The sequence below is a fragment of the Opisthocomus hoazin genome, chromosome 4 (assembly GCF_030867145.1).
Source record: "Opisthocomus hoazin isolate bOpiHoa1 chromosome 4, bOpiHoa1.hap1, whole genome shotgun sequence".
In the NCBI taxonomy this organism is placed as follows: Eukaryota; Metazoa; Chordata; class Aves; order Opisthocomiformes; family Opisthocomidae; genus Opisthocomus; species Opisthocomus hoazin.
The window spans coordinates 60055698-60078717 of NC_134417.1; the positions used below are offsets into that span (position 1 = coordinate 60055698).

General features: G+C 40.6%; 1 protein-coding gene across 5 annotated transcripts; it reads left to right on the forward strand.

Annotated features, from left to right (window-relative positions):
* The first annotated feature begins 1803 nt into the window (after positions 1 to 1803).
* Positions 1804 to 21000, forward strand: TMEM196 (transmembrane protein 196). 5 transcript variants are annotated; one of them, XM_075419185.1, is made up of 5 exons: positions 1804 to 2151; positions 13724 to 13780; positions 15617 to 15871; positions 17521 to 17594; positions 20125 to 21000. In XM_075419185.1, the coding sequence occupies exons 1-5, from the start codon at positions 1987 to 1989 to the stop codon at positions 20129 to 20131; spliced, it is 558 nt and encodes a 185-aa protein (XP_075275300.1). In that variant the 5' UTR covers positions 1804 to 1986; the 3' UTR covers positions 20132 to 21000. The 5 variants fall into 5 exon arrangements, with proteins under 5 accessions (XP_075275300.1, XP_075275301.1, XP_075275302.1 ...); XM_075419186.1 differs by having other exon boundaries at positions 1804 to 2145; XM_075419187.1 differs by having other exon boundaries at positions 1804 to 2133; positions 20125 to 20999.
* Positions 21001 to 23020: the final 2020 nt, after the last annotated feature.

Consider the following 23020-nt stretch of genomic DNA (forward strand, 5'->3'; position numbering starts at 1 on the left):
TGCAGAAACACCTTCCTACACTCGTGTGGGTACTTGAAAATCTGTGCTTTCTCCATCCTCCTACATAAATATAGTAGCTTAGGAACTTCTATGCTGTGCCTTGATTTTTAATGATAAGAGATGTCAGGTACCATTTAAAACACACAAGATGAAAAGGGGACAATTCAGCTTTAACTATAATGCAGCTTTCCTTTAGGTGTAGTCACCTGTTCTGCTTCTGTAAACTGGGAAAAGTGTGAAAAAAATGTGGAAACAGCTAAATTTTTAAACCAGAAAGCATTAAGGTCCTATCTTAGGACCCCTTTCTCTCACTCTGGGACAGCTACAGAACATAAACAGCTTAAGGTGACAGACTTTGATGCCAGTCTAACTTCACTAGGGTGTGTAGAATATCTACGTCTATCTTGTTCTCTTGCACTTTTGCATCCTGGCTCCCCCCATGGCAGTTGTTCGATGGCTGTATTCTCAAAGCACAAGACACAGATTTTGGAGCCCGAAAAATAAGTTCAGTCGGGATTTTGCTAATCTTGTGCCCTTGCCTCCAAATTGTACCATCAACTTAACAGATTAGTCTAGGCCCTTTTGGATGCTAATACCTGAGTGTAGGGTTTCTATATAGGTTAAGAATTCTAGATTCTTGCATACAAGGGAAAAACTCCATATATGTTTTGTTTAGAACAAAAGCACAGAATGTTTGTAAGGAAAATGAGCTAAATCTTGCAGGAAACTGATGTTTTTGAATCATGATCTAGATTTTGGGCTTATAATTGTTTAAGTAGTGCTTTTGCCCTGTTGTTGAGGTAACTGTTCATAGGTTGGTGATCCATGTTTAGGAGACTCAGGGTGCTAGACTGAGTGTTTGTGTATTACCACTCTGTGCAGCACATCTGGATTGTAAAACTGCAGCCAGAGCAGCAAAGTGTTCCCTGTATCTGAGCAGCAGGAACAAAGATTGGTACCAAGCAAATCCGGTGTGGCTTCAGTAGCAGCTCTGGATCTCTCGCTACATTTTGCTTTGTTGCTCACTTGCTTTAGGGCTGACACAGTTCTGGCCATTGTCAGAATGACAAGAATGGCCATAGCAGTTGCCTATTCCAGCAATAGTGCTTTGGAAGAGATCAGAGAGTTTTGCAGCGGTGAGACATGACAGGATCCAGCCTTTACACCAATACGAGAGGAAGATGGACTTTCTCCCGAATTTTGACAGGCGCGCCCGGGAGGAGGGAGGCCTGCGCGCACCCCACCGAGGGGCTCACCTCTGACGGAGGCTGCGGCTGGCATCGCCGCGGCTCTCCGCGTCCTGCCGCCAGCCCGACCGGGCCCGGGACGGCGGAGGTGTGCGAGCCGGGGTGGCGGGGGGAGGACTGGGGGAAGGTGCCGTGCCTTGTGGCCCTGGGGCGGGGCTGCCGTAGCGCCTCGCCTGTGCATTGGGTCTAGATTCATACATAAATATAGCCGGGGTGGGCTCGCCGCGCTCCTCTCCCCCCCACCCCCAGCCCAGGAAGAGAGGGGGGGAGAGAAACAAGAGGGGGGGAAGCAGGAAAAAAAAAAATCCCCAGTGAGGTCATTTCAATGAGAGCGCAGGAGGCGATCAGACAAGGTCGGCTCCGCCGGCGGAGGCGCGGCCCCTGAGGAGCGCGGTGCCGCGCACCGACCGCCGCGCTGCCCCCGCCGCCGGGCCGGCACCTCGGACAGCTCCGCGGCGCCGCGCCCCGCGCTCGCTCCCGGCCCGGCCCGGCGCGGCGCCGCGCTGCTCTGCTCCGCGCCGCGCGGGGCCCGGCGGCGCCGCGGCCGCCCCGCCGCCCCTCGGCAGCGCCCGGCGGCCGCGGATGAGCCGCGCCGCGCCGCACCGCTCCGCCCCGGCTGCCGGCGGAGGAAGAAAAGTTTGGGGGAGACTTAGGGCGGCGGGAGCGGCGGCGGCGGCGGCGGAGGAGGATGATGCGTGGTTTCCCCGGCTGAGCGGGAAGGAAGGATGACCGAGGGAGGATGTGCACCAGCAGCCAGATCATTGGGAGCCTCCTGGTGCTCTCCGTCCTGGAGATAGGGTTAGGGGTGTCCAGCGTGGCCGTGGGGGCGGTCAGTTTCAGCCTGGTCCTCACAGAGCATAAACCTCAGCTGGGAGACTCTTCTCCGGTATGGAGCGGGGTGTGTGTACGTTAGCCATTTCACTCTCTCTTTGACTCTTTATGGTGATGATCAGGCCGTGCGAAGGCAAACCTTCTCCCTTCCCTTTCCTTCCCCCCCTCCCCCCCCCCCCCCCCCCTCCCCCCGCGTGTGCATGCTGCGCCGAGAGCCTCGCCGGGTCCATTCGCGATGTGCATGGTATGCCTGCATACTTCTAGAGCGAGGGGGGAGGAACGGGGCGGGGGGGGGGGGGGGAGAGATATATGTGTGTGTTGCGGGGGGGAGACCCTTCTTTCTCGCTCCTTTTCTTTTTTCACTTTTGCTGTGAACAGCTGAACTTTCTGTGAACCCGTTCTCACACCTGGGAAAGCCCGATGCCTCGGGTGGAATAAGGGCCATAGCTTACGATCTTTAAATTGACTACGAGTTTGGCTTTTCAAAAAGAGCAGCCCTGTCCCTTCTGACAAGACTGTCAAAAGGTGTTCTAAAATAATGTCGAGGGTATGTCAGCTGAGTTCTGAGCTTTTGGAGGAAAAAGAGAAAGAGGAAATGGGCAGGAAAAGGAATGATATGTTCTCGTGATCTGGGCACCCTTAGCTTCTTGTAAAATGAACAAAAAAATCAAACACCAATAATGGGTTAATAGAAGCAGCATGCTCATATCACAGAGCATTTCTCACTTCTCAAAAACGTTTCCTATTTTTTCAGTTTGAGACATGCATGTTTCTAGGAAGAATTTTCCTCCAAATAGTTATTTGTATTTATGAAACAAAGAGTAAGATATACTGAATATTCAACCTAAACATGAGTGGGCATTTTTGAACTCCAAAGCTGGTTTTGGCCAGCTTGGATTGTACAGCAGTATTTCTAAAAGGATTGTTTGCTTTGCTTGAGATAAGATGATAAATGCAGAACACTGTTGGTTATTCATCAGTGTAACCTCCTGTAATTTACAGATTCATTCTGACAAAGTGGTTCATGTAATATTCTCACTGTCAATAATTACTAATTATTGACAACAGTCATAAATATTTTTGGCAATATATAAACACACACATAATTCTGCACTGCAGAACAGGCAGGTGAGAAATGAGAATGAAGACCAGATAAGACAAGACAGTGGCCAACAGGTAATGATATTATCAAAATCACTTCAAAGAGGGAGGTTTCTGATCATTGCTGATGAAGATTACTCAAAAACATGTGTCGGATTGAAGATTTAATGACAGAAGGCAATACCCTGGGTTTCACTGAAGTCAAAGAGTTTTGACCAGTGCGTGGGACCTGTATTTTACGCAGTGATTGCATTTTGTGACAATGCTGTCACAGCTGATACCAATTCATGACGATGCACATTTCCTGCACAACTGCCTCATTCATTTTTATGGTTTCTGTTACCCCAGTGTTTGTACTAGCCATAGATTAAGGACCTATTACATTAGATGTTGGCTCCAAGGACCTTATAATCAAAGCAAGAGACAGATGTAGGATAAAAGGATATAAGGGAGTATAAAGAAACAATAAACCAAAATTGATTTGTATAACAGGTGTTTGCATTAACACATCAGCAGTCTGGCTGATTTCAAGCTGTTCGAAGTTAGAGTTTTAGAGAGGAATAAGACAGAGGACAATGAAGCGATTTTGCAGATGTTTACAGGAAATTCTCCCCATATGTGAGTGAAGAGGCAGTGAAGGAAACCCAAAAGGACTTGTTTGGAAATGTAACAAGTGGGTGAAGGATGCCCACAAGCAGAGGCAGGCATCAGCTGCTAGGAACAGAGCAAACAACTGCAGGTTGGGTAGGCAGAGAGAGGCCCCAGAGAAACTGTAAAGTGAAAGCAAGCAGCTTATGTTTCACGTAGTAGAGGAAATGAGAAACCACAGTGGTAGGCTAACTAACTTTGCCTTGAACCAAAGATCTTTGGTCACCATTATGGCACCCTCTTTGTACCATTCCAGCAGCTCAAATTGTCTGTTAGGTTGTGTTCTTCTGACTAGAGGACTAGCAGGTGAGGCAATAGACGGAAGGGGCCAGAGATATACCATTCTCCTGGGATGCTTAGGGCCAAGGGTAACTAGGTCTAAATTAAAACAACTGGAGAAAGGTTTGTTTGCACTGTCCTCAGAATTTTCCTGCTGCAGAAATGGCATAAGCTGCCTTTCTGCTCACTGGATCTTACACTGAGCTCACGTTGCCTGTATTAAAGAATATGTCTTGCATAAATTATGGAGGTTTTTTTTCCAGTTCATACTCTTGAGTCAAGATTTTCCTTTGAGAAATGAAAAATAAGGAAAAGAAAGGGACATTAAAGGAAAAACTAATACTTTGACGTGTTACAATGCATAACATTGGAGTTAAGTTGAACAGTGTCATGCCTCCTGTTGTAATTTACCTAGAAATACCTTGAAAACATTTGACCCTGTTCTATGCTTTTATGTGGGTGGAACTTAGCATGAGGGCCAAGTTCATAAGGAAGTACATGAAAATAGCATCACCATGGAAACCTTAACCTGAATTCCTAAAATTTGGGCATCTTAAAATCACGCACATTCTATCTCCTATACTTGCCTCCCTATGATGCTTTGCATTTGACACAAATTAGCTTTCTTATTAAAAGAGTTCTTACTGTTCACTGCCTCCATTCAGCCAGATAATTTACCAACAGACCTAACTTTTAGCATGTGAATCCCACCCATAGGATTCGGGATACAAGTGAAGTTAAGCATGGGCTGAAGTGCTCTGATTGTTGCACGCCCTGCATTATGTACAAGCAAGCCAGGGAAAATGGAGCAGACAAGAATGAAGAAATGGAAGGCCTAGACAATGTCTACATCAAAAACTCATGGAAATGGGAAAACAGTTTCTAAATTTGTTGTTCTTATTGGAGTTGAGCTGGATTAAGATAGTAAGAGTTGTTTAAAAAGTAGCCAAAAGAGAACAGCTGAAGGTGTGACTGACTTCTCAAATTATCTGGAGCATATGGAGATGACTATCCAATTTATTTTATATCATATCCGATCTGTTCTTTTTAAATTTGGCCATGGTTGCTAAATTGAAAAAAAAAACAAAAACAAAAAACAAAAAACAGTCCCGTAAAACCAAAGGTGAACTATTTGTAGATTTCTGGATTTTCTTTCTGTTTTTTGTGATTACATTGGTATAATCTACTCCACAGGCTGCACGCAGTGTCTCCCAGATTTCTTATCTCCAGAAACTGAGCTATAATTCTAATATCCACCATTCCAAGTCAGTTACGTTACATATCACAGAAATCATCCAACCAACGAGAATGCTGAACCACTAACACTAACATGGCAAGAATGACAGCATTCATAGCAAAGGCTTTGCACAAACAAAAAAAATCAGAACATAATATTTCAAAAAGTATTCAAAGATATTTTTTAAATGGTCACATACATTCCCATCTACATTTAGTACATAATGGTTGCATCACCACTATGATTAGTGACTATATACTCACACATGCACATACGTATATGGCTCTAATTCTCATTTATTCTGCAGTGGTGAATAAATTCTTGCTATAAATGAGAATGTCTCACAGAGAGACAGAGAGGGAATGAGAGACAAAAGCCACACCTTAAGTCAAATATGCCATCTATCTTCATATGCAAGAGAGATATCTGATGATTTACTTATGGCTATGCCCCTCAAGAGTAATAGTTTCTTCACTTACAAAGACAAATATCTAAATGTATTTGAGAGAGATGCATTCTCTGGACATTGGTTGGTCTGTCTGTCTGTAGGGGCAGAGTTATTGTTTCATGATTTGTGATTGTAGCACAGTGGAAGTCTGCATGCCCATCAAAAATCCGGATTTATAGTTTGGCTACAGAAATTTGCTACAAGCTGGTGCTTGAAATATTTGATTTAAATGACTTTTTTTTTTTTACCCAGGCGTTGAAAGAAAAGAAAAAGTTTCAGTCAGTATGGAACTCTCCCAGAGCAAGAACATAATTTTAGACCGTTAAATCTATGTTGGTGGTCTAAAATTTTAAAACGTTAAATTTTGCATCTAGATTTTACTGCTGCCAAGTTTCCTTTGGAAAGAACAGTTGAACTTTTTTTTTTTTTTCCAGAGAACACTAAAAAATTCACATTATTGTTTAGCATGCAGAGAAAATGCAGATGTGATCCTACTTTATTTTAACATGTGCATTGCATTTTCATCAAAGTGACCATATTTCTGTCTGGCTCCTGCTCCTGATGAAATGAATCTCAGCACTGTCAGTGAGCTCAGTGGAAGCTGGAGCGAGTTCTGTACCTATAGATGAGCGAGGATGTACCAAGCGTGGGAGCTTTTTGCCTTGCATAGAACCAGAACAATTCACTCTAGCTGAGGAGCCTTTCAGTAGGTTTTCTCTATCATTCAGACACTCCAGAAGCATAAACCAATCTGGGAGATGGTCTGTCCAAGCGGATTTGTAGTTCCTGGGTTGTATTTAAGTGGATCTGTTGAATATAGACTGACATAAGCATATGCTTAAATGTTTTGATGAGATAAAACTTCAGTTCACCTACAGGGAATAACCTTTTATTTATTTATTACTTTTTGAGACAAAAGCAGTCATACTCTAAATTAAGTATTTGTTACAAAAAACAACAGAAAGCATTATTAACTATTTGTAATACTATTGCTATTTCCTTGAGTGTTTCTAAAACATTGCCCATTTTCAAAGCATCTCTGCAGGCCTAGAACCAGATGAAAGGAAACGCTTATCACATGGATTGGGATGGAATTTAAACTGCTTTAATCTGTCTTGAATCTGGCAAATCAGTGGGAATTGTAGCACCACTTGATCTGATATGACTAGACAGCACACTGGTAGGTCAAGGTATTAGCTCAGATTGGGCATGTTTGAACACTACTGTTCACTTCAAATAGCAGAGCTCCCCTTCGCATGACAGATTTGGTGGAACACAGGGTTGGGTTGTGGCATTGCTGTTGCTTCTGGTTCTGGATCCGGATGGCTTGCAGCCAGGTAGACATTCCTGTCCCCACAACCCCTTCCATGGGACAACAACATCATTAGAAGTTTCCATCCTCCTTTTGCAAAGATTATTGTGTTTCTCTATGGAGGTAACAGGCAAACCTATTATATTAGGCTTGCTCTCTTTGCCCGTTGGTATTTTTGTCTAGTTTAATGCCTTTGTTTTCATGAGTGGACTCTGTGCCCTTTGTGCCTGCACTAAGAAAACTTAATCCCTTTTCTGAAATATTGCCTTGAAGAAAAGTTACAATTAGAGATACCTTCTCCACTCAGTTCATTCATTAGGGATTTCAGCTTTTTTCTCACTTGGATGGAGTTGGAGCAACAAGATTATTAAATAGAATGGTCCTTTCTAGACATTAGTAATTTAAAATTCCTGGGTATTCTCATGGCAGCCACACATTTATACAGCTTTAGTGTAAAATACAGTTTTTCTGGTTTACCACCTGAAAAGAGTAGGTAGAAGTGAAGCTGATGATTTTGTCTTGATGGTTTATTCTTCAAAGTAGAGGATTATTTGAATAGGAATGATATGCTTGCATTTTCACTGTGTTATATTCAAATCTGGAATAATTTCCCTTCCTCTATTTCATCAGATAAATATGGATGACCTAGAACGCTGGAGGGCTTTCCACAGAGTGTATGTAGTTTGGGCTTCTTCTTTGTCATGAACAATACCTAGGGATCAAGCAGTTCTTATATTCAGCACGTTTTCTCTACTGTTCTCTTCAGCATCTCTCCAGAAAGGTTTTCCACAGGCAGTTTTCATTTTCTGAGGGGAGTTACACTCACCATTGCTTTTGCCTACTCAAAACAGAAGAAAAGTTTCTTAGCTTCAATATATAAAATAAAAATAGTTCCTTTTCTTCTGCATGATGGAAACAAATAAATCTTTGGCTTTCTGCAGATATAACTAAAACTGAATCTTTTTTTCAGACTACCAGTAAGAAAGCCCCCTTCTTCCAGGAGAAAGTGAAAGACGCCAAGTCTTATTACCAGAAAAAAATGAAATAGGGATGGATTTAAACCACAGAACTTGAATCTAAATTGAGATTGCAGCCTCCTTACCAAAATTTCTCGATGTTTGGATCTGAGGTCTTGTTTCAAGCCCATATTTAATATACAGTAAATTAAAGAAGGCTCAAAATAAACATTCTCCTTTTCTGGGACGTCTTTGGTTCTTTATTCCAAAGTTCAACCGAACAACAGAGAGATTTTCTAATACGCATATTGAACATAAGCAGGCATAGCTGCAGTGTGAATGGCAAAGACTCCACAGACAGACACTACCGCCTCACCTTGCAGCGACACGAGTTCTATCAGAGGGACTCTGACTCTGCCAAGTCTCTGGTAAAACTTCACTGAAAGGGGGACTGAGGCACTCACAGCCTACTGAGTCTCTAAGTAGCTTTTGTGCTTTGTGGTATCTTTCTCTGGATTTTTTACCAATCACCCAAGAGTGGTTCTGCCCCTGTCTATTACTGGATGATACATTCAATTCCTGCCTCCTCTGCTAGTCTTGACATGCAACATTATGAATCACAGGAGGTATGAAGAAGTCTGCAACCAAAAGTAACCCCAAAAGCAACGGAAATTGGTTGCAAATCGTTATCTATGTAGGTCTTTACGTGAGATTTTGGGTCTTTTAGCCTTTTCTGATTTTTCTGATGAATAATAAACAAAATGAAAGTCCAACAGTGAAACATTTCAACAAGTCCCAGCTAAAGGTCCCTCTCTGGCTCCCAGGGCATTTTGGAGGGCTTATTAATTTAGCTTATTCTTCATGACATGTTTTAGCCTTATTCTTGGCATGAGTTGTGAACACTTCACCAAATTATCATTCTTTATAAGGAGCTTATCTTTAGTCATGTATTTCTTTTCCACTCCTGTTTTACTGTATTTTCAGTGTAAGTGTGTTTGCTTTAACTTACTTCAGGTTTGACATGGTTAGAAAATGCAACTACATTTAAAGACTAAAGGGGTTGGTAAAAATTGACTGAGAATAATCAATGATCAAGTAGAAAGGAGCAAGTCCTCACTACAACAGTATTAGTTAGTCATGGGTAAACTGTAGTCCAGAGTAGCTCAGCAGTTACAAGCCAAGTTTAACTGGTATGACATAAAGAGGGGAAGACAAAGTCTTCCAGGATAGCCAAGAAAAGACAGAGAGTGGCAAGACAGCAGAGCTCCTGGTAGCTGTATTCCAGTAGGCAGTATTAGAAAATTGAAGAGTTCAAAATTAAAAGACCAACAGGAACAAACACAGGAAACTCCTTTTGAGTCTGATTTGCACTCACATCCTTTTTCTGGTACAAATGGCTAGGGTAGTTTCTCCCATCTGCTTTTCATTACTGCTGATCACAACACTGAGACATCAAAAATTTTATAGGAAATTAGTAAAGCACGAATAAAAAAAATCCCAAGTCCCTAGCTATTCTATCAAAAACCAATGATCAGAGTCAATCACAGAATGTCCCACTGACATCCTAACCATTCTAGAAGTCTCTACATTGAGAGGCCTGGCTAAGGCAACTCTACATCAGCATTGTTCCTGAGCCCCGGGTATTGTTAATATTCTGTCTGTAAAGCAGGTTTCCATTGCTTCCAGTGAATCGGAATCCTCTGCAGCCTCAGAAAAGAGTGGTAAACTTGGCTTGTCATCTTCAAAGCTTTGCATGACGTTTAATTGCCTGACACTGTGGCTCAACTTCATCCATTGGTTTTAATAGCAAAATGACTGCTGTCATGAATAACCACGCTGTTTTTTGGGCAAGCCTTTTCTCAGTGAACGTAACACGCTGTCATCTAAAAAAACCAAAATAATATTAAACTTCTGCTAATGCCCAAGTGCTTTTCTTCCAAGGTTAACATGTTCAGACACACTAATGCATTCAGTTTCACAACTTGCTTCTCATAGTCGTATAGATTATCAAACTTTGGCATGACCTTCTCAAGTTCACACAGAAGAACTTGGAAGAACCAGGAATATCCAACTCCTCTGAGTTAGAATAGAATAGAATAGAACAGAATAGAATAATTTCAGTTGGTTCTCTGTTGAGTTCTGTAACTACAGGACACATTATTCCTTGTTTGTATGTATAAATACTGTAGATGTACAGAGAGAGAAAATACATACAGAGCATACATACAGACCCTGACAAAATAAAATATTATCATAGAATCATAGAATATCTCAAGTTGGAAGGGGCCCATAAGGATCACTGAGTCCAACTTCCTGCTCCTCACAGGACTACTTAAAACCAAACCACATGAGTAAGAGTCATTGTGCAGATGATCCCTGAACATCTGGACAATCTGGACAACATCTGGACATCTGGCTTGGTGCTTTGACCATTTCCCTGGGAAGCCTGTTCAGTGAGTGAGCACCCTCTCAGTGAAGAACCTTTTCCTAATGTCCAGTTTGAACTTTCCCTGACTCAGTTTCATACCATTTCCATGTGTCCTGTTGCTGGTCACCAGAGAGAGGAGATCAGCAGATCTCCCTCCGCTGCCCCCCTTGAGGAGGCTGCAGACTGCGATGAGGTCACTCCTCAGCCTTCTCTTCTCCAGCCCTCACAAACCAAGTGACCTCAGCAGCTCCTTGTAAGTCTTGCCCTCGTACCTTTCACCATCCTGGTTTCCCTCCTCCAGACCCATTTTAACAGTTTGATGTCCTTATACTGAGGTGCCCAAAACTGTGTACACAGTGCTTAAGGTGGGGCCCCACCAGTGCAGTGTAGAATGGGACTATTACCTCCTTTGACTGGATAGCTATTCTGTGCTCAGTGCACCCCAGGACACGGTTGGACTTTTTAGCTGCCAGAGCACACAGTTGACTCATATTCAACTTGGCATCAAGCCAGACCCACAGATCTCTTTCTGTGGGGCTGCTCTCCAGCCTCTCGTCCCCCAATTTTCACGTATAACCAGAATTACCCCATCCCAGGTGGAGAATCCAGCATTTGCTCTTGTTAAATTTCATATGGTTGGTGATTGCCCAGCTTTCTAGTCTATCCAGATCTCTCTGTAAGGCCTCTACCCCTGAGGGAGTCTACAGCTCTTCCTAGTTTAGTATCACTGGCAAACTTATTTAATGTACATTCAGCTACTGCATCCAGATCTTTACTCCAGGTAGCCCCTCAGATACCCTAACAGCTACGGAATACAGTGGTCACCCCTTGTTTTTGAGCATTCAGTATGTTAGGGTTTGCAGATAAGCTCATTCACTATTCTTTGGATTTCAGCTGGGAAATACCTCACGTAATACATATGTACATGGTACTACACAAAGGTGGTTTGGAAGGGTGTGTGTCCTGTCCTTGAGAAACAGTAGAGAATAGCAGAACTGCTCAAACTGGTGCATTCTAATGCTGAGTGAATCTGTAATTTGCTTGTTGCTCCTTTGGTCATATGCAAGGCTAATATAACTTGTTCATTGCATTCCCTTCTGGCTAGCAAAGACTGTACATTGGAAATAGAAAGTCTTCTTCAGTTGAAATCAATGGTAAAAAATCCATTGTCTCAAATAGGAGCAGAATTAGATCATTCTTGAAAAAAAATGGGTGGCCTATTATTTCAGCTTTGAACGTAAATTATCAAACCTACAGCTTTTCAAACGAGGTAACATACGCTTGTTACAAGTTGAAACTATCTTTGATGGTATCTTCCAGATCCTTTCTATAAGCTTTCCAGAACTCATAATTTTTTCTTTAGACAAAATTTTCCTTTTAATCCTATTCAATCACTACAGAGAGAAATTATATTATTAATCCACTTTATCAAGTCTGGCTGAATAGAACTTAATTACAGTGATGTCTTCAATAATTTTTTTTGAGATTTCTGCATTAATGTTGAGAAATACAAAACACTACATGTAAAAATTTGAAGCATGACTTCATTTGAAGGCAATCTGCAGTGACAGGATTGGGAGTGAAACTCCAAAGCTTCACAGAAAGCCTGAGCAAAAACTTGCAAGGCAGGTGTGATAGTTCTGAGCTGAAATCTCCTCTGATGACGGGAAAGGGGCAGAGGGAGCCTTATCCATTGGTTTTTTGATTGTTATTCCAGTGGGTGAGCTCTAGTAACGATTACCAGTTTTATGTCCTGGTATGTCCTGAGCCATTCAATGCCATGGTCTACATAACCCAGCCCTCTCCATAAGCAGATTGGTATGAAGCCCACATCCCATGCTTAGCATAGAGGTAAATAATATACAAAATTTAACCATATTCATTGTGGGGAACTGATTCAACAGGCCTAACTCAGAGTAAAAACACATCTCAAGGCTTACGCTTAGATATATGCATGAACTACTTTAGTTGGAGGGAGATAAACTGTATTAAAGAACCTCCTCAACTGAGATACTGAAGTTGCAATATTTTGAAGGGTAAATGAGCTATATATGCAACATGTTACATGGACTCTGAATGCTGCATAGAAACTGTTAATTTTTTTTCACTTCTTATGTAACAGCCAGGTCTGTTCTGTGACTTCATCCTAAATCAAGGTCAACCAGAGCCATTTGCTAGAAATACTATCTCAGTGCAAAAAGGATGTGGAAAAATCCAGTTTTAAAACTTCAAAATTACTTGCCAATAGGCGTGTAGAGTTAGCTTTACTGAAAATAAGTAGCACAGATTTCTTAATAAAGGAGTTTATGAGGAATCAAAGAAATCTTCTGACAGCATTACACACATCCAGAGAAGGCCTAATTGCTTTCATACAGGTCCTGTAGTTCCTACCATGACTGCTCCCTCAGGGACTACTTGCTGATTCTCTCACTAAACTTTTTTGTACGAGGAAAAAGAAACATCAGAGCAATGTCATCAGACTTTGATGCAGATCACTAAAAAGCATTAACATCTATTCATATCACCTGATAGGGGGTGTTTCTGTTTTTGTTAATTAGTTTTTGCCTAATGCTTGATGTGACAATTAGCAGATCAGTTTGTGAAAGGGAGCTACATGAAAAAAGTAGAGATACCTTCATGCTATCTCTTGTCTCTTGAGAGGTGGGCTATCTAGAATTGGAAACAGATTTTCCTGCACGCTCAGTGTAGCCACGCCAACAGATGTACTCGTATTTACACCTGCACCCACGGAGGTGACTGAATTGCATTCTTGTCCAGAGTTCCATTGTCTTGAGGACAATAATCCATGGATTCAGATGGTAGGATCAGGGCATTAAGTACCTCAGCTATGCTTGAAAGTAGGTGATTTGGATCACTGACTACTACCTTGCCAAAAATTTCTGAGGAAAAAAAAAAGTAAAAAGGCATCTTTTCTTTGCAGTACTGGGGGCTTTTTTCATGTTTTGTTTATCCAAACAGCTTAAAAGTAGGATTTTTTTTTTCATTTTTATGAATAATCATCCTCAGTCTGACTTCTCATTCCAGTTTCTCCTTCTCAGATAAGCATGTTTATGGATGAGTTATAACTTCCTGAAACACAAGGTCTGTGATAAAAATGATGACAACTGTAACCATTGCCTAATGTACTGCTGTGGTCACCACTACAGCAACACAGCAGGACTGAAGTTTGAGATCTTAAATGCTGAAATAATTGAGGTTTTTTTTTTTCTTTGCAGTTTCTGCTTTGTGGCATATGTGGAATACTGTGTGCCAAAAAAAAATCTGGACTTGTTGTAAGTTTTTCCACTGCATATATAACATAAGTATTTGGAAGGCATACTGATCTAGTTTGAACTCCTTACTGGAGACCTTCTGTGTCCAAGTGTTTTTGATAAAAAGTCAATAAAAATTGCAAGTCAGCAGTCCAAAAAAGCAATCAGCACTTTGAGTTAATCAAGCAAAACAAGGCAGTTTTGAAATGGCCTAGTCAGGTCATGCCTATTTAAGCCACGCATCCCTATTTATCCCTGTCTGGATAAACATGGATGGAAAACCTGTTGACACAAATTTATGCCATGTCAATAAAAAGTTCGCCAATAACATCATTGGTTTGTAACATCTCTTCTTCAAAAACCTGTTTCTGTGAAGTGTGGCACAACTGGGCTGCCACCTCAATGAGGCTGCTGACCAGGCTTGATTCTAGATATCATAGCTGTTCACCAGTGTAATAAGTTCTTTTCGCAACCAAAATTGAGAATAAGCCAGTTTTAAAGTGATGGTGGCTGTTTTCTGTCTCTTGTAAGAATCAGAAGTACAGTAATTTTTCTGACTACAGCAAATTGGTGTTATTACCAGACAAGTCACAGCAAAGGTTTATGTTAAAGACATGATTCTATTGTAAGTGATAACATCTGGCTTAATTTTCTGTCAGCTTGATTATTCTGTCATATATAGATGGAAGTCACGTAAAACCAGCATAAGCATAAAGTGAATCAAGATCTCTCTCAGATTATTTTTGAATATCAATGAGTTAAACCCTGTTACAATGACAGTCTCATTTCTTAAAGCTTGTGGACCATAAACAGTTTCTAAAAGCTGCTCTGGTGGTCTCATGGAATAGTCACTTCCCAGTAGACTGCAGCATACAGACACATTCATGATGAAATTCTCATCCCAGTTGTGTACAGAAGTGTTCTGTAAGGCTCCATAAATTGTTCCTACCACAGCAGATAAGGACATATACAAAGCCATACTGAGTAATATCAAAGGCCCATCTAGATCAACATCTTGACAGGCCAGCAGTATCAAAGGAAGTGAATAAGACAGTAATTTAGCAGTGTCTCCATAATAAGGTCTTTTGCCCTTGAGTCATTTGTGGCTCAAGGACATCTTGACACAGGGCAGTATATTTGCGATTAAAGTGATAGGAGGTCTTTAAACATGTCTCATTAATTGCAGTCTGTTTCACATCATTCTAAAGTTTCCAGAAACATTTTAACCAAGTTAACAAACAAATAAACAAACACATAGTCACCACACTGACCTTCTGTAGAGCCACGTCACAGATTTCTTTGTTGTTTCTCTTCCCTCTTTGTTCAGCACATTTGCCTTGAACACTTTTGAAGTCCCCACAAGAGCTGTACAAAGCCTCCAAACTGCTATCTGACTGAACAAATTAGAATTGAACAGGGGACAGAGTCAGATGGCACACAAAACAAGAGAGAGTCACTGTGAACACACGAGGTGTTCACTCCTGAGGAAGGGTGAGAAACTGCACAATAGAAAATTATGACACATTCTGTCATGTTACTGTTTTGAATGAAATGCTGGAAATCAGAAGATTTGTGTCCTAATAGTCCTTCCATTGACTAGCTTTTAACATGAGCAACTCATTCTACCTAACTCTGTCTTACATGCAACATCAGTCTTAACACTTGTACACCAGAAGTTACTGTATTCCCTTGGAGCTCTGTGGGAGCTGAGGGAGTTAAAAATGAGCATACGTGAAGTGTTTTCCAATCCATCATGCTATCGAAGCACTGAGTTATGGTTAGTCTCATTTTTTATGTGAATGAATCTATCTCTGAAAAATATTACTGTGACACAATCTCTTTTGTCTTTCCCAACAGATGATACTTTTTTCTGCCTGTTGCATCTGTGGACTAATCGGAGGAATCTTGAATTTTCAATTTCTTCGTGCTCTGACAAAGAAGTCGTCTGCTCTCTATTCTTTGCATCTTGCCTCCATGTCTCTTGCATGCATCGGAATTGGTGGTTGCACCCTTTCTTCATGGCTCACTTGTCGGCTAGCCAGCTATGAACAAAGGCGAATGTTCTCAGAAAGAGAACATTCATTGCATCACTCCCATGAAATGGCAGAAAAAGTGAGTTGTGTGTCCTCCTTTATTTGTTCTGCTTCTCCTAAAATGCTACTTTATGTGTTAATGTGTACAATTGGCAAAAGATATATTCAGTTTTCAGATTTATATGAGAAAGATCTTTTGGGAAATGAAACACTGCCATTCTATGTAAGCTTTATTATGTTGCATTATATGGAGCTATTTTTAGGTACTGTGTATTTGCAGTACATCCATTTCAATGAAGTACATCCATTTTCAACATAATTCCATTGTATAGCTATTCAAGGGCTTAGCTGCTAAATATAGCACTCCATAAATAATCGGAAGTCTTATTAATATGGATTATCATGTATTGTACTGTGAAAAACCACAGAATGCTTTCTGTAACCACATCATTGCATGCTTCCAGGATTTAATCAATTTCTTCCTCTCCCAAGTACTCAGCTTATAAAGTAGGTTATTTAAATACAAAAGCCACAGCTCACCAGCCTAGATGACTAAACGTAAGCACCTAAGGGCATATTTAGACACCTAAATGAAACTGGTCGGATTTACAGCAACACTGAGCATAGATTGCCTTGCTTTGTTAAAAGAAAGTTTACCAAGGTGTCTAGGTCTATGTTTGGGTGCTGAAACTTAAGCCCATAGGGCCAAAGTTGAGTAGGTAGGGCCAAAAGAATTAATTGAGTAGAATTCTTGAAATCAGCTCCTTGGATTTAGAGATTTGATTAATATTTGATGTTGCAATTAATTGTTCATTAAGTAAAAATGACTTGTCACTATTCTTTGGTTTCTTAACTGAGATGAGACTCCAAGTAGAAATATAGACTGCATTCACCTCAGAAGATGTTTGAAACATGTTTTAAAAAGTTAAATAGTATAGGTTATAACAGTAACATAAAACAGGCTGATAAATTCAAGGGAAGATATACTTTTCTCCCTCTCATTTTAAAATTAAGCAGAATTCTGACAAGCTACGTAGGCAATTATGACCACGGGCTTACAAATGGTAGACTAGATCCTGCCTTTCAAAGACGCTTTTGGCTTAACAAGGACAAAGACGTAGCCCATTTGAGAGGAAAAGAGAGAGATTAAAAAAAAAAAAAAAAAAAGGTCTGGGAAGAAAAACTTTTCAAAATACAAACACCTGCCAATCCTATCAATTTGGGCTGAAGATGACCGTGTAAAGCAGTAGTCCACTGCCTTCGTTCCTGGCCTGTTGACCTATTGAGCTTTTAGACACCTAGCAGTGAGGACTGCCAGGTGCCCACTTATCTTGGGTGAAGAGCCATGATGCATGTGCAGAGCAACCCCATTGCACATGCTCAGTGAATGTGGGATGCGTCCCAATGATGGTGGACTCCCTGCATGTGTGTTGTAGAATCAAGTATGCATGCATAGATTGTCTGATCTGGGACTTCTTAGACCTACAGCCTGTGGACTGCCTGCTGCTGGCAGGTTTAAGTACATTAGTTCAAGGCATGTCCCTAAAAAATAATGAAGGCTACTTAAAAACTTACATTAAATAAGGCCCTGATATAGAAAATAGCTTTAAAGTGTTTTATATATAAGACTATTTTGTATATTTATACTGATATACAGTAATATAGACATGTACTGCATGTGCATTTGTTTGTACTATATTTATTGTATAATTGTTATATTTATATTAGAGATTGAGGGGTATTGAAATAACCGACCTGCCCAGCTGCCCGGTGGTCCCCCCGACACCAGAGTTACCTCCAAGGTACGCTGAACACTAGGGAGCTACCATGTTGTTATGTCACTTCAGGAAGGGCCATCTCTAAGAGGAAGTCATAGTTTCAGCTAATCAAAGTTGGCTGATGCTGTGATGTCACTCTGAGTCAAGAATGGTGCTTCCAGGTGGTGACATAATTCTACGTGGTGAACGCTGCAATCTGGAAGTAAGTTGAGTATTTAAAATATTCACCCTAGTTATAGACATCCAAATGCTCCTATTTGGATGTTGTCACCATTGACTCACTCTGCTTCTAATCTGTGTGCTCCTTCATTTCTTGAAATCAGCAACACTTTTTAATTTATTAATACTTTTGTCTTTGAAAATAGAAATATTGGGGAAAATAAATATTCAATATATATATATTCAATATTTTCTGAAATTATGAGGATGGTGAAACACTGGAACGGGTTGCCCAGAGATGTAGTGGAGGCCCCGTCCCTGGAAACATTCAAGACCAGGTTGGACAGGGCTCTGAGCAACCTGATCTAGTTAGCGGTGTCCCTGCTCGCTGCGGGGGGGTTGGACTAGATGACCTCTAGGGGTCCCTTCCGACCCAAAACTTTCTATGATTCTATGATAATAGCCGATGTCTGCAGAGGATTCAAGTGACAATAAAGCTGACAAAAGGAAACTTTCACTCTTGTAGCGTTCTGACAGTATCAACCTGTGGCTGACTGATAGTTAATATCAAATGGCTTTGGTATTCTTGGTCCTTTTCCCAGCTCAGTGATACCTTCATCATCCAACAAAGCGTTTAGGCACCTACAAACAAGAAAAACATAGTGCCCTGTTTCAGGGCAGACAGCCCCAAACTGGGATACAGAGTCCAGTGTCAGGCATGCATGTTCCTCATCAGTATATGAAGAGAATAAGGCACCATACAAATACATGGACAATAAGGCACCATACAAATACATTCAACACTATCACCTGCCAAATGGAGAGCTGGCTGATAGAAAATGTTCAAAATTCAGTAAGTTTACACACCTTATTTTCTCCGAAGCTTAAACTTGATCCAGGAGTGTTAACTGGCAAGGCTACTTGGCTTGATGGCCCTAAGTTTACTTTGTAGAGAGGAATAGGACATTCTTTCAATACTGTGCAGGGAACAATCAGGCCTTGTGATGTACTTTAAAATGTCGCTACTAGCACCTGAGAAAGGAGGCACCAGTGTTTCCACTTTATATTAAACTCCAAGTTCTGGTCTCTGCCTCTCAAACTATTTATAATTCAAATATCGTGGATTAAAAGAAGAGAGAGAGAGATAAAGAGTCTGACTAGGAATTTTCTTCTCTTTACCAAAAATCTCAGCTACTATGCTACAGAGTCAGGCTTGCTCTTTCTGTCTTTCTCTCTCTCTGTTTAGCCCAATCAATCTTGCTTTACTTTCTTCATAGAAACTTCCACAAGAAGGGGGACAAACAAATCCTTTTTCTTCTACATTTTCTCTACCTGTACTTAGGAGGTAGAAGAGGTGAATCATTCCATGCAGAGAAGAGCTTCTGGTTCTCATGCAAATATCTCAGAACTCGCCCAACAGTGACACCTCCATCTAATCTACCTGAATTTTAAAAAGAATAGCCCAAACTACATTTTTGTGTGTGCTCATTCCTCTTGGCAATGTCGTATGTTCTCTGGGATCTGACATTGGACATAAGCAGCAGATCATTTCCGCATCCAGATTCAATTTGCCACATAATAGGCCTAGGACTGCTCAGAATAAGACAGTTCTGATCGCAAACTCTGTATGGCTTTACAGCCTTAACGGTTAGAGAACTGCTTAATTAATGTAGCCATCTCCAGGCTTAGACAGCTGATAAATAGGTATTGTTTGGATTGCAATGTGAGAATTAGAAAATCTAACTCTGAACAAATCTTGATTTAGGTGCCTTAGGATTCTGACTCATGATCAGGTTAGCTTATTCCGGGATGACTCACCTGCCACTTGACTAGCCGTTGCTGAACTGCTAAAAATTGTAGTCAGGTATATTACAGGAAAATTAAAATCAGCCCCATCCCAAGGCAAGCAGTCAAAACCATTAGATCCTGTTTGGATCTAGACCTACTTCCCAAATGTCTATCCCAGATAGCATCGAATGGCATCTGTTTGCAGCATGTCAGCACAGAAAAAGGTCTGAATAGAAATGGAGACTGAATTACCACCATGTTCCTTTGTAGATTACCACCCAAGCTCGAGTTGATGCACTTTCAAAGGACAACACCACAAAACTTGCACAGATGCCATCAATGCTGTATATGTGGTCTGAGAGTAATGTCCAACTCAGTCAGTATCAAGGAGTCTATCAGTTTTCAAACGTACTTAAATTATGTAGGAAGAAATGTGATTTCCTTTTTTTTTTACAGTGAGATTTATCAAGCCAAATGAAAATGCAAAGTTTTTCTGAATGTTTGAAATCCAGAGTTTGTTGAATTTTTCTTACAACCTTAGCTAACTAAAATTCAGACACCATAAAATAATTGCAATTTTAAACAATGTTTTCTATTCTTGTTGCAGGAAATGACAGACAACCTAAGCAATGGTGGCCCACATCTGATTTATAATGGAAGTGTATATTAAGAGATTTTTAAAAGTTCCATGGAAAGAAGTGGTTTTAGAATTTTCTTCAAGAAAAAAATACACTCCAAGAAACTGAGAAAATGGAATTATCTTAACTTTTATGGCTATAATGTCACAACTGCTGAACAGCACAGTTGCATTTCCCTTTTAGAAACATGTTCAAAATGTGTCTCCTAAACATTTTGGGATATACAATATTTATTCACTTCCTGGCTACTCTCTTTTTTTTCTTTTGTCTGAGTAACTTTTCAGAATGGTGATAGTATTTGAAATAGACTTCTCAAGACTCTTCTTCTCATGAAGACTCAAAAACCAGAAAAAATAATTAAACTGGACAACATTTAGCCCAGTCACCAGATTCCTATAGAGAAGAGAAGACAGCAGAGGAAGGATGGCTCAGGGGAATCTTCTTCTTCTCCCCACTTAGCAGCATCTGGTGTAACATGATGGCTTCAGACCATGTGGCATGGTACCAGCAATGCATCTCCACAATGCCCCTCCCCACACTGCAAATGCATCCTGCCTCAGTTTTCCCAGTAGATCATATCAAAAGAAAGTGCATATTACTCTTCCAAAAGGCTCTCATTTCATATTCAGAGTGTAAATGAGCAGTGTGCTGAAAACAACACCAATGTCTTTGTTTTGAAAGACAGAATGCTCTAAGAATGCCATAAAACAAAACCTCAACAATGCCTTGTTGTAAAGAAATTGTAAATATTTCCAATTTGTGAATGAAGTATATTTCGTAACTTGTTCATAAAAGATGACAAATAAAACGAAATCTAAACCAGAGATTTTAGAGAGATCTTTGGGGTTTTTTTTCTTGTTAGAAAGATCTTGCAAAGCTGAACCGTCATGCTTGCAGTTTTGCACAACACATTGAAAGGTTCCTAAACAGGTGAAGAGAAAGGAGTAAAAACAAGGCTAAACAGAGGCATGGTCAAGGTCAGAGCGCATTGGCAATTCTGCACACTCACAACAGAGTTTGGGGTCTGTTAAAGCAGTGTGTATGTTAAGGCAGCAGCTTTAATCGACCCCAAATTTTATTGCAGGACCTACAGGCTCATATAACCATGAAAAATGGAAGATGTAATCTGTAACAGAACATATACAGCATAGTACTAATATAAAATATTAACATAAAATCACTCATATGTTACATAGTGAGTCTATGACTGTGCTGTAAAGCCTAGCACTTCAACATGAGTCTGAGATCTGACCATTATTGATGACTGGAAACATTTGGTGATTTATACCCATTTTCCCAGACAAGTGTGAACAGAATCTTATTATTATTCAAGCCATGCCATAAAAACCTCTAGAAATTATATTGAATGTTTTTTTAAATCTGTATGGTATAAAATAATTTTTAATTCAATTACTTTCGGATTTTCTAAGCCTGTAAGGGAGTTTCCCATCTAATGACAGCATAGGAAACATCTTCACTGTGATTTAAGGCTCTCACTTAAACTTCATGAAAATTAGTTGGCTGGCTAAGCTTGCGAGTCAAAAACTGGTCCACCTTATAAGTCTTCTCTTCACTTATCTACGTACTTTGGTAACTGCTTATGAGACTGTTAAAATTCATAAGGAATATAGATACTGTCATAGCAAAAGAATTAGACATTAAGGCATGTCTGCACAAGGAAAGTGCTTCACTTCCCAGGTCCTACCAGCTTTTAGAGCGTCTCCCGTACTACATTCCAGTTTGTCTGGGCTCTTTATAGGTGTTATTGCCTTTTCAGCTTGATGCTCCTCTTCTTCAGCAATGGGAAACATGGGATAAATCTGTCCTCCACACCTTCCCCTTCTAGAAGCACTGTTGCTGCAGCTCTGGACACAATCTGTCAATGGCAAGACTAGTGCCTGAATGGGCTGCAGAGTTTCATACAGGTTAAAAAAATCCATACTGGACACCAAACTAGAGGAGATGGTTCTGCAAGATTCCCTTCCTCATTGCATCAGTACATAGAGCATAAAAGGGCCTTATCAAACTAAAACAAGAGCAAAATAACAAATGACTCAAAAATCCACCTCAGAACCACTTGGCTGAGGTTCATCGTTAACTCTGCGCTACAACAGTAAAATCATGGTTTGTACAGAGGTATCTTGTGTCACTGCAGGACACTTCAGGACTAGGAATGGTAGCTTCAGATCCTAGAGAGTGGTTTGTAATCACATTTCAGAATCTGCTCAGGAATAACATGAGAAAACACAGCACAACACTCTCCATTTACTTATCACAAACTCTTCATTTCCCAGCATGGTAGTATGAGTATGGGATGGTGCAGGGGAACAGGTGATTCATGTATATCCGACATAGCAGTCCAGTGTAACAGCCACTTTCTCATGCTTTGGAAAGGAGAGGAGGATACATTCCCCAAGCTCACACTGTTTGAAACCTTACTGTAACTTACCAAATACAACCACACCATTTCTGCTTTTCAGGGGGTGCTGGAAGGAGAGAGGAGATCTGGGCCCCAGAGAACAAAAGATTCCATTGCCTGGTGGTTTTTTTATTCTTTCACTGCCAAGCCTGTAGAATGCAAAAAAAACTGGCTGGTCTCTGGATTAATAAAAGCCTTGAAAATGCAAAGTTGGAATCCAAAAGACTTAGGAACAAATGTAACAAAGACAACTGCTCCTATCTGAGACATACAAAGAGGATAAAAATTCTTAAATTCAGAGTAAATTACCATAATATATGGATATGGTAGGTGAATTCTAGGAAATATTTCAGTTTGTTTAATGAAGTTGTGTTCCATAACTGCATATAGAAGTCAATTGTAATGGAAACATTTTCTGTATGTTTTCAGTACTGGTACAGTTGAAA

Bases quoted from the DNA above. Each gene is read 5' to 3' on its own strand.
- TMEM196 (XM_075419185.1), top strand. From the start codon at position 1,987: ATGTGCACCAGCAGCCAGATCATTGGGAGCCTCCTGGTGCTCTCCGTC. The intron at 13,781-15,616 runs GTAAGTTTTTCC...CTTTCCCAACAG, and splicing joins AAAAAAAATCTGGACTTGTT to ATGATACTTTTTTCTGCCTG. The intron at 15,872-17,520 runs GTGAGTTGTGTG...TATTTATATTAG, and splicing joins CCCATGAAATGGCAGAAAAA to AGATTGAGGGGTATTGAAAT.